Raw genomic sequence first — 12116 nt, forward strand, 5'->3', positions numbered from 1 at the left:
CCTTGAAATATAAAAATCTAACGTACCAACATTGTATACTCATTAAAAAATCATAATTTTACATGACATTTTTTTTTTTAATATGACACATCACACAATATTTGCCGTGAACATGTAGGATTAATTTAATGTTTGTACTACAGATTAAAGCAATATCATACTAATATCATAATAGTGGCAGAACTTAGAGTGAAAATATCTAAAAATACATAATAAACTCCCTTTCCCTGGAATTCATGAATTGCTAAATTGCAAAACAGGGTGGACTTCTTGCCCCCCCCCCCCTAGGTGGGGGCAAGCCTTCTTAAGGGAGGGCCATGCCCCCCCATTAATCAGGCTAGGGGAGGCCTTGCCCCCCTTGACCCCCACCTAGTTGCGCGCCTGGGCATTTTTCGTACATTTTACAGTACAATGGGTTTTCAGCGGAAAAGGAAAATCGTCTCGTGAAAAGTTCTCTTCTTTCGCAAAAAAATATTATCGAAATTTTCGCTTCAATCTCTTTTGCGAAAAAAATAATGCAAAATTTTACAAAAAAAAATCATCAAAAAAGACTAAAGGAACTGAGTTTTTGTCACAAACTCTACTTTTCTAATCTCTATATCTTTGCTACCCAATGTCGTAGACCTTTGATATTTCAAACTATGAATTCTGTTAGACAAAATAATCTAAGTTTGAAATATCAAAGGTTTACATCATCAGATTGTAAAGATATAGGCATTAGACAATTTGAGTTTGTGATAAAAACTCAGTTCCTTTTGAGAAAAATGACGCATACAAATTTTTTTTTTGCGATAATATTATCGCGAAATGCTAAATTTTCGCTTCGTATTTGCATTTTTCGCTTCATTCATTTCGCGAAAAAATACGAAATTTCGTAAAACAGTTTGCGAAATATGAACGAAAATTTTCGTTTTTTTTCGCAATTTTTCGCGAAACGTTTCGTTCGCTGAAACCCTATTTCAAACCATGAAATATGATAAGATAAGGTTCTCTTATTTAAAGGAACTGTCGGTGTTATATAAAAAGATTCTTCATTTAAAGAGTTATATTTCCAATTTCCAATTTTTCGTTTTAATCTTTGCTGGAGTAAGAATCAGACATCGTTGATTTTCGTCTTGAAAAAAGAAAATTCCATCAATTTCCTTCCGAGATTCAGGACATCAGCTATTTATTTAGAAAACCAAAAATATCTCTTTTTTTCGGCTACAATTGTTGACTGAGCACTGTTGTAAATCTTTAAAGGGAGGATCATTTGAAATTGCGACAATAATTATTGTCGCAATTATAATCTCTTTAAAAAATGTGATAACTTCAGTTTTATTCTTTAAATGCCCAACAACCCTTTTTCTGAGAAAAAAAAGAAAAATATATCCGAAAATTAAGGTTTGGTCGGTTTGTAAATATATATGAAAATAATATGAAAATGTGAAAAATGTGTATTTACCCGAAAAAGCTAGTTTTTTTGTCAGTTCATCAATTTGTTGCTTTAGATCTTCTCGTTCATGAAGCCACAATGTTCTTTCCTGAGCCTCTATCTCGCGCTCTTTACTAAAATATGGGCTGTTTATGTACAATGGTTCAACTTTATGTACAATGGCTTAATGATTTAATATTCATGAACAATTGTTAAATATATTTACAATGGACCAATATCTATAAACTCAATAGTTTAATATTCATGTACAATGATTTTATATTTATGAACAATGGTTTGATATTTATAAACAACGGTTTAATATTTATGTACAATGGTTTAATATTTATGTACAATAGTTTAATATTTATAAACAATTGTTTTATATTTCTGAACAAATGGTTTAATGTTTATTTACAATGGTTTAATATTTATTTACAATGGTTTAATATTTATGTACAATGGTTCAATATTTATGTACAATTGTTCAATATTTATGTACAATGGTTTGATGCTTATAAACAACGGTTCAATATTTATGTACAATGGTTCAATATTTATGTACAATGGTTTAATATTTATGTACAATAGTTCAATATTTATGTAAAATGGTTCAATATTTATGAACAATGGTTTAATACTTATAAACAACGGTTCAATATTTATGTACAATGGTTCAATATTTATGTACAATGGTTTAATATTTATGTACAATGGTTTAATAATTATGAACAATGGTTTAATACTTATAACAAAAGTTTAATATTTATGAACAACGGTTTAATACTTATGAACAATGGTTTAATATTTATGTACAATGGTTTAATATTTATGTACAATGGTTCAATATTTATGTACAATGGCTTAATATTTATGTACAATGGTTCAATATTGATGTACAATGTTGATTAGATTTGATTTTCAACGTTAAAATTTCAGTTTTCAGTTTTTATAATCGGCGTTAACATCTTTTTGATCAGTAATAATTTAATTATCTAGATTGTCTACATTTAATACCGGTAATATATTATTTAAACATTTTAAATATTTTCAAAATTTTCAATATTTATGTTTTAATGTATCTATCGTTTAATAATTTATGTTCATACAATGGAGTTTATAAGTACATTTTTTTAATTCTTGTGAATGTATTTAAAAAATATAATAAAAAGATATTAATTCCTTTAAAACTTTTGAAAAGTGAAGAAGGGCCTTTAACCTTTAACAATAATGCTTTGGCATTGTAGATACTTAGATATGATTGACATAAGAAAAATTTTATTTGCACAGAAAATAAAGTTGTGCAAAATATCTGCACTTGCAAAGTTCAATATTACGTATAGAGTGTCCCACAACAGGGGCGTAAGAGGGGGGGGGCAGTCCCTCCCTACGCGTGCCCCCCCTGAGGGAGGGCACCCATATAAAAAATACTTTAAAATCTCACTTTTGCCCTAAACTAAAAAAGTTTCATTAAAACAGCTTTAATCTATACCGCCTTCACTATAAATTTATCTTTGATTATTTATAATTAAACTAGGCTTTTAGGGTGTTTCGCGCCCATCACCTATTTAAACTTTTAACTGTGGCTTTATCTGTGAGCATCATATCTTTGAACAGTATAAAATAAAATCAAAAAAAGTTTGCGGATTTTCCGCGCATTTTCAAATTTTACAACAAAAAAAAACAACTTTTAAATACAAATTTTTAAAATTTTGATCATTCATAAACCTTCCTGGGGTCACGTGAGGTCCCACACGAAATTTGGGTCCGATCGGTTCAGCCGTTTTAACGTTTACTGGATACAATATTTATTGTTTCTATGAAAATATAGATATTTTTTCAGAAACGTTTCCATCTCTATTTTTCACCCATCGAAGCTTACACCACAGTATTAAGAAGAAGTGTCTGAATAATTCATTAAAGAAAATTACATAAATAATCTAATTACACTTATAATATGGAAGTTTGTATATGAGGCTCAAAGAAGTTCGTAGTACGATTTCGATTCTACTGGAGACCACCGGAGGGATTTCATTTTCATTGGAGGAGCTTGAAAAGTCGCTTTTTTCGATTTGAATATGATCGAATAGCTTACGTAGTTAAAAAGGGTATCAATTTTTTTTCTAAAAAGGGGTTTTTCAGGGGAACACAATGTTTCCAAAAATTCAGGCCCGATCGGTTCAGCCGTTTTGACGTTTATTGGATACAATCAAAAAGACAGACAAGCTAAATCTATTAATAGATACAATATTTATCGTTTCTATGAAAATGTAGATATTTTTTAAGAAACGTTTCCATTTCTATTTTTCACCAATTGAAGCTTACACCACAGAATCAAGAGTAAGCACTGTCTGATGAGTCCACTTAATAAAATTACATAAATAATTTTTTAACACTTTTATATGAAAGTGTGTATATGATCGAATAGTTTACGTAATTAAAAAGAAATCAATATTTTTTCAGAAAAGGGGTTTTTCAGGGAGGGGGAGGGGGCCGGGGGGCACAATTTTGCCAAGGGGGACACAACATTTTTGTTTTGCGAGCAGATGCGTGTAAAAAGTGCCTCCCCCCCCCTTAACAAATGCTCTTGTACGCCCCTGCCCATAAAAGATTACAGTAGAAAGACGACTTGACCAAACAATTTATTTGTTGCATTTAGTCGTCAACCTACTTTGACATGTATGATTCTTGAAACAAAAACCACAAATTTCTCCTAGTCCTGGCATTGACAAAATTTTGAGATTATTGTCCTGAAAATTTTACTTCTAAAACTAGGTTGACAGATAAGTGCAGCAAATTATATAAAAATTCAAAGACAACTTTCAAGTCCTCTTGTATTGTGGGACACCCTGTATAATATATATTTCATAAGGGGTTAAAGTTAAATCACAAACTTGATTACAAGTTATCAAGTTTTGAATTTGAATTACAACATAAAACTAATGATAAGAAAAATGTCAAGAATTGCTTGCACACATGTCAGATTTCAGTTCACCCGAAACAGTCTTATAATCCTCAGTCATTCACTAGAAAGCAGTCGTGCAGGATGAACCTAATCAAAGACAAGATTTTATACTCTGGCGAAAAGGAGGTGAGGGATTATGGCAAGTATTTTATCTACAGAGTCCTAGATGATGTTCATCAAGAGCTTGATGAGACCGGTGACCGAGATTGGATGGTGGACACCGAAGATGGTGGTTCAACAAAACTCTCTTCTATATATCCTATTTCTATCAGGATTGCTAGTGCATTTTCAAAGCTTGGATTTAAAGCTGGAGATGTCATCCAGACTGGATATTCAACATGCCTTGATTTTTATTGGCCAATCTTTGGAGCATGGATGTGTGGAGGAGTTGTTAGCTTGGGGGATCCCTCCCTCAATCCAGATCTTATAAGATATCAGATTCTAGATCTCAAGTCTAAGATAATTGTCTGTAGCTCTGAGCATGCCTTGAAATATTCTAAAATTGTTGCTAGCCTCACCGTAGAAGAGAAGCCTATGCTCTTTGTTCTAGACGTCTTGGAAAATAAGGTTCCTATTGGCTGCAGAAGTTTTACAGAGCTATTTGAGGATGATGGACTTGATGCACCTTCTTACGAGTCACTCCCACCTTACAATCCATTGGATCGTCTTGTTGTCCTTTGGAGTGCAGGAACTACAGGAAATCCCAAAGGTATTGTGCACTGTCATCAAACTCTGCAGAATGTTGCATATCTTAAAAATATTTGCAACAAAAGTCTGATTACTAATGTGGGTTATCACATGGCAGGATTCCTGCATCATTTGTCGTCAGGTATTCTAGGGAGAACAATTAGCTACTTTGTGAAAGAGCGTCTCTTCAGTGGAGATACATATCTCAACGCCTTGGAGAAGTATCAACCTGAATATTTTGTTTGCAGTGTCAGCAGTTTTACATCAATTGCAAATGCCAAACAACCCTTCCGTAATCTTCCCAAACTTAAGATAGTAACACCCCTAGGCGGGTCCCTGTCTCCAGGAACTGTAGAGAGAGTAATGAAGATTCTTGGCGAACATGTCAGTTTTCTGAAGATCTATGGGGGCACTGAGATGGGTCTGATAGGAAAATGTGTATACAGCAAAGATTATGATAATATTGGACAGCTGGGTCCTGGAGTCCAGTTGTACTGTGCAGACCCAGTTACAGGTAGCAAGCTGGGACCTCACCAAGAGGGGAAATTTATGGTAAAGACACGCTCTATGATGCTGGGTTACCTCAAGAAATCGGATAATGATGAAAGCTATGATAGCGATGGGTTTGCATACAGTGGGGACATGGGATATTATGATGAGCACGGAAACATTTACTTCAAGTGTCGGATGAAAGATGTTCTAAAGGTAGAAAACTTCTGGTTTGGTCCGGGTGAGATTGAAAACATATTGCTTAACGAGCCTGAAATACTTGATGCTGTTGTATGGGGAGTGTACGACAACACTACCGGAAGTGACAAAGTTCATCTTGGGGTAATCTTTGAGAATACGGAGAATAGTTGGACTGAAGCAGACGTAAAGAGCTTGATTGCTAAAAAGCTTCCTCGGACCCGGCACATTACCGGCCAAGTTCACATTCTTACCAAGATACCTTACTCTGTGCAAGGGAAAAAATTGAGAAGAGAAATGCAGAGCTTTGTAAATGGGATAAAATGCTAGTTGTTAAATCAAATTAAAAAATATTGAACTTGCTGGAATTTTAAAGTTGATATAAATATGGCATTGTTATTTTTATGTGCATTGAAATCCTAGGCTATTTTTGTAGTGTCAAACGTTCTGTTCTTGGTAAAAATGGCCTTTTTACAACATTAATATGGAAAGGAAAAAATATTCCAAAATTATGTAAATAGACATTCACTAAACTTATTTTAAAACATTCAACAATGGTGTTTAAAGTTAGAAAGTATTTTTATATATTTAACTGTTAGTACTTTAAAAAACGTATTAATTTGTAATTTTGTATAAAGTTTTGTATAAAGTTTTGTTAGTTAAATTCACCTCATTTTGTTATTGTCATCGTTGAGAAGATTTGCTATTTCCTCCAAGTTATCTGGGTTTTCAATATATGTTTTTTTTCAGTAATCAACGAATTATTCATGAAAAATTTTGATTTAAAAGGACTCTAAGCGTAATTTCAAGAAACTCTTCATGCAAATATTGCAATGCTTGACAATGGTACGTCCTTAAAAGCTTTGACTCAAGTTTGAAATTGATATTAATGTTTTTTCTTCTTTAAACTGCAATGGAGAAATGTTCAGAATTTATCATTTTTCATTTAAATATTGCAATGCTAGGAAAGCGGAGGTAACTTCTACATTTCTGTTCAGATCGGGGTTTCAAGGATACCATTGTTAATCTGCCATTGCCATCTTTACATTGAAGATTAATCCAGTTGTAGATTATGATTAGACTAAATTAAATCTTTATCCCTTCTTTTGTTATAAAATATTGATTTGTTTCTATTAAGATTAAATAAATAAAACGATAGATTTGATTAAATTAATAAAAAGTTAAAATCTTTTTGTTTTAATTTGGAAGAACAAAATTAAAACAAATAAAATATTAAAAGCTGAAAATTGAATAATTAACATTTGTTAAAATTTTGGCAAAATTACTTTAATTATAGCTGCAAGGTTATAGTTGTAATTATTCCATAATTTTCAGATTTTTAATTTTTAAAAAGCTTTTTTTGAACAGTTACCAGTTACTATTATTAATGACATTTTAACCCTCCTGAATTCACGTTATTTGTTGCTATGCAACTTTCAGTCAAAAATTATAAAACTTCATTATTGAAAAAGGGCTCGAAAGTGAAGACTCACGAACTTTTTTATCACCAGGATACTTAAAGGGACTGTTCACTTATTTGGATAATTTCAGGGTAAACTAAACAGCCTATCTGCTGTTGATTGGTATTTGTTTTACTTTTCAAAGACAACGAAGAAAAGCCAATTTTTCGTTCAGAATTCGAGTGCAAAGGTATGGTATTAAGGGAAATCTTTAAACTGTAGAAAAAGGTCAAAATGAAGGGATCCAATTACTCGCCTAAACGCTAGTTCAAAAAATGTTTAACATCAGACTGCAAAGATATGGGATGAGAAATAGAGTTTGAGGGAAGTTCACAGTTCCTTTCTATCACTATTTCTTCAAGATTTTAAGGAAATCCGCGAAAATATTAATAAAAAATCGTTGATTTTCTCCACCAGAGAATTGATAACATGAGGTAAACATATATATTCCCTAATTGATAATTTTTTTCAGCAATTGAAACTTCCATTATTTTTTTCTAGAAAATAAGATTCAAATACAATGAGAACCAGAAAACTATGGAAAAGGAAGACGAATGTTAGGCTAATTTAATGAGTTTTAACAGTCCAATAAACATCGAACACAGTTTGCGTGGGCGATCTATATCATGCAAAAAAATTATTTACAAGTTACAATCTACTGTCTTTTTGTTTTATAACAACTTCAAATATCAAATTAAATTGCTTAAATGTCGTCTTTCCATTACACAGGTTTTTGTGTGGTATAATTTTCAGAACAACGTTTAGAAATATTAAAACAAAACAAGTCACGCACACTACTCAAATATTAGGTTTTATTTCGGATATATAAAATTGATTCTTTTATATTTTTACTTGACCAAGTATTATTTATTCACATTGAGAACTAAATCTAACGTGACGTGTACACCCAAGAAAAATAAATGCAAAAGCAAAAATTGGCTTGGTTTGTAGGTTATAGGGCTTTATGCGTGAAGAGAAATATGTGCATAAAGCACATTGTCAGCTTTAGTGATACCACTTTCAAAATGTTTGTAAATTGTCTTGAAGTCATGAGAAACAAGTTGGCCATTTCGATAAGCATATATCTTTAAGGGTTTCAAAAAGATAAGCAAAGACAAAATTTATTTTTCCTATTTTTAGCCCGAAAAAGCCATCATTTTTACAATTATGGGATGATTTTGTAAAAAATAGGAGAAACTCAGTAGAAACATATTAATAAACAAATTACCAAATCTGTTTATCATGATTAAAAGAAAATTCATTGATGTGTTAGAAAGCTCTAAATCTGACCATGGGAGAAACTGAAATGTGCTTTTTGCACATATTTCTCTATGCCCACACAGCTACACAACCTATAAATCAGGCCGATCTTTTGCTTTTGTATTTTTCTTCTTGGATGCACTTGTTAGATTTAGTTCTCAATGTGAATTAACTAATAATTGTTTAAATAACACTAAAAACTACACAATCTATAAACTGCTGTAAACCATGCCAATCTTTTGCTTTTGTATTTTTCTTCTTGGATGTACTTGTTAGATTTAGTTCTCAATGTGAATTAACTAATAATTGTTCAAATAACACTAAAAACTTCACAATCTATAAACTGCTGTTAACCATGCCAATCTTTTGCTTTTGTATTTTTCTTCTTGGATGTACTTGTTAGATTTAGTTCTCAATGTGAATTAACTAATAATTGTTTAAATAACACTAAAAAATTATCGGATTTTTTGTACAATTTGATAAATCTAAAAAAACCTAATATTTGAGTAATGCGCAACGTTATCTACGTTTATTTTGTATAAACTCAGATTACAAAAATAAATAAATAAATTGAGAATTACTTAAATCTTCTGAACTTTTATAAAAATCAAGCATTTTGCTTCAAAGCAGGCAAATATGATTGGACAAATTATCAGTTTCAAAACGATTATCAACACAATAGATGATAATTCAGAGACGACTGTACAGAATTTATACTGTCTGTTTCCTTAAATTCATGATTCCCTGCAACAGTTAATTTTTTTTCTTTCTCTGATAAATCATTTAATAAGCCAATACATGACTATATTTAAAATTCGGTGATGAACCAAACCTCTGCAGAGAAAAAAAATAGATGTTAGTTCCTTAATTCATCCTTGGAATGATAATTTTTTAATAGTTTTAGGTCGTCTTTAAAGTTTCATCCTTTGTGGGTAAGATTTAAAATTTAAAGCTATGAATTCTGTTAGATCAAATGAACCAAGTTTGAAATATCAAAGGTTTACACCATCAGGTTGTGAAGATATAGGGATGAGAAATTTTGTGTTTGTGCTAGGCAAAATCTCAGTTTCTCTCTAAAAGCAATTTTTCATTATACCTCTTCTAGAAGTCCGTTGTAATCTTCTATACTTCGCTCCAATGCCACGTGTAATCTTTTTTGCTCATTTCTTTCATTTTCAAGTAGTTCCTCACATCTGTGATGGAAAATTTTGCAATCTTTTATTCCTAGAAATTATAGAAAGTTGAGAAAGATTAAATGAGTTTCAAAAATGGGTTGCTTTCACTTGTGTATGAGGTAGGACCGTATCACGATGTAAGTCTGATCGAAAATATATTTTAGGGACTGTTCGCGTGATTTAAAGAGAGTTTGATAAACAATTTATCCACTAAATTTCTGTTGTCGGAGAAAAAAAAATTGGCTAAAGGAACTGAGTTTTTGTCACAAACTCTACTTTTCTAATCACTATATCTTTGCTATCCAATGTTAAGATTGTAAAGATATAGGGATTAGACAGTTTGAGTTTGTGACAAAAACTCAGTTTCTTTCATCTTTTTTGAGAAGAAAGGGGAATTTTTTTCAGCTGGAAAAAAATCCAAAGACATTTGAATTTGAATTTTGAATTTTTTTGTTAAAAAAATTTTGCGTCTAACATTTTTAAAAACTAAAATTACGTTTTCTTTGGCTTCTTTGGAAATATAAATAATTACACTATTCTTACCTTTATCTAATTTTGATACTTTTTTCTCACAGTTCTGAATTGAACCCTGAAAAATATGATGAAAGAAGCAAAGAAAATTACTTGCCTTTAAATTTTTTTATACTTAAATTAGACCCATGGGGTAGATTTATTCTAAATTTCAAGGCAAAGCTGGTTTTTAATCTATTCTACATCTATCAAAAAATTAGTCACTGGTTGTTTATTTGTATGCTTTATTTCGAGGAACTCGGTAGAACCGTGCACGGGAATGTTCTTATCTTTATCATAAACTTCTCCGTAGACTGGGTTGCATTACTAGACAAGATAATTTTACAGGCAAAGCTAAGCTCCCAAACTAGTTTTTAATATATTATCAAAAATACGAGATCATAATACCAATACAACCAACCTCCTACTATAAAAAAGAATTTGGAAGAGTGTGAGGAATATTGCAAAACAAAAAAAAATAAAAAATGTTCTTGAAAATGTTAAAATCGCACCTCACTGTCCTTCTCTTAAAGTACAAAAATATGTTTGCTAGAATGAATTAAATAAAATTCATGGTTTATTTCTAGGCTTAAAAGTCAAATGTAACTTGTTAAAGAAGTAAATAAGTAAATATTTTAAAGCATAATCAATTAATTAATTAATTAATTAATTAATTAATTAATTAATTAATTAATTAATCAATTAATTTAATTAATATGTATGCTATTAAACATATATGTTTTTCAAACAAAATGGTTTACACGAATAAATATTTAGATCTTTAAAAAATGCCTTACTCCAACAAGTTTTTTTAATATGTATCATACAGATATAACTCGTGCTGACTCTCAACTATAATATTCAGTCTGTATCACTGACGCTCTTGTATCCCTTAATATGTATCGTACAGATACAACTCGTGCTGACTCTCAACTATAATACTCATTCTGTATCAATGACACTCTTGTATCCCTCAATATGTATTGTACAGATACAACTCGTGCTGACTCTCAACTATAATATTCATTCTGTATCAATGACACTCTTGTATCCCTCAATATGTATCATACAGATACAACTCGTGCTGACTCTCAACTATAATACTCATTCTGTATCAATGACACTCTTGTATCCCTCAATATGTATCGTACAGATACTCGTGCTGACTCTCAACTATAATACTCATTCTGTATCAATGACACTCTTGTATCTTTTAATATGTATCGTACAGATACAACTCGTGCTGACTCTCAACTATAATACTCAGTCTGTATCACTGACGCTCTTGTATCCCTTAATATGTATCGTACAGATACAACTCGTGCTGACTCTCAACTATAATACTCAGTCTGTATCAATGACATTCTTGTATCCAAGGCTATCTAGGCTATAATTATTTAGTTAATGAAGCGTAAAAATAAATATGTTTTACAATCTCCTGACTCCTGCAAATTATCTTTTTTGCGCAAAAACCCGGAATTTATATTTAAAATACAAAAAAAAGAGATTTCGGAAATACAAGGACAAGAAGATATTAAAGTTAATTTACAATCATTATTTAAAATAATGATATTCTTATCTTTAATTTTTTTCCTTTTTCCTAATATACAGGGTTACCCACACAGAATGAGACTGTAAAGACGACCGGAAACTCTTAAATTAAATAAAAAACGAGACAAGTTTACCAGTTGGAAAAAATAAAGAATATAAGGAAGCAGAAAGTAAAAATTTATAACAGTCGTCTCTACAGTCTCATCCTTTGTGGTTAGCCTTGTATCCGACAAAAAAAAACAAATAGAAATAAAAAATAAGAATTAAAAATACAAAGAAAAACAAAGATTAACCTGTGAATAAACTAATCTTTCTCAGAAAACTTTGAAGAGACTTTAAGTAACCATATTTTTAAAAAGACCAGCATGTCCGATTTCGACGGGTACCCTTTAAACCTTATCTGAGTA

At 31.1% G+C, this 12116-nt stretch overlaps 2 protein-coding genes across 2 annotated transcripts in view; one reads left to right on the plus strand and one right to left on the minus strand.

Annotated features, from left to right (window-relative positions):
* Window positions 1-12116, minus strand: part of LOC111696001 (uncharacterized) — a 29225-nt gene that overhangs the window by 9340 nt on the left and 7769 nt on the right. The window contains exons 5-9 of the mRNA XM_023465509.1: window positions 10192-10237; window positions 9570-9697; window positions 7665-7710; window positions 6423-6474; window positions 1445-1548 (exon numbers count right to left, since the gene is read on the minus strand). Of these exons, the coding sequence (XP_023321277.1) occupies window positions 1445-1548; window positions 6423-6474; window positions 7665-7710; window positions 9570-9697; window positions 10192-10237 (376 nt within the window). The remainder of the gene's footprint in view (window positions 1-1444; window positions 1549-6422; window positions 6475-7664; window positions 7711-9569; window positions 9698-10191; window positions 10238-12116) is intronic.
* On the plus strand, window positions 4386-6401 carry LOC111696003 (4-coumarate--CoA ligase-like 7). The gene has a single exon (XM_023465511.1). It carries the CDS (start codon window positions 4461-4463, stop codon window positions 6081-6083), a length of 1623 nt encoding a protein of 540 aa, XP_023321279.1. The 5' UTR covers window positions 4386-4460; the 3' UTR covers window positions 6084-6401.

This window comes from Eurytemora carolleeae, unplaced genomic scaffold (assembly GCF_000591075.1).
Source record: "Eurytemora carolleeae unplaced genomic scaffold, Eaff_2.0 scaffold102, whole genome shotgun sequence".
Classification (NCBI taxonomy): Eukaryota; Metazoa; Arthropoda; class Copepoda; order Calanoida; family Temoridae; genus Eurytemora; species Eurytemora carolleeae.

Excerpts from the sequence above, each read along its gene's own strand:
- LOC111696003 (XM_023465511.1), top strand. The coding sequence starts at position 4,461 with ATGAACCTAATCAAAGACAAGATTTTATACTCTGGCGAAAAGGAGGTG.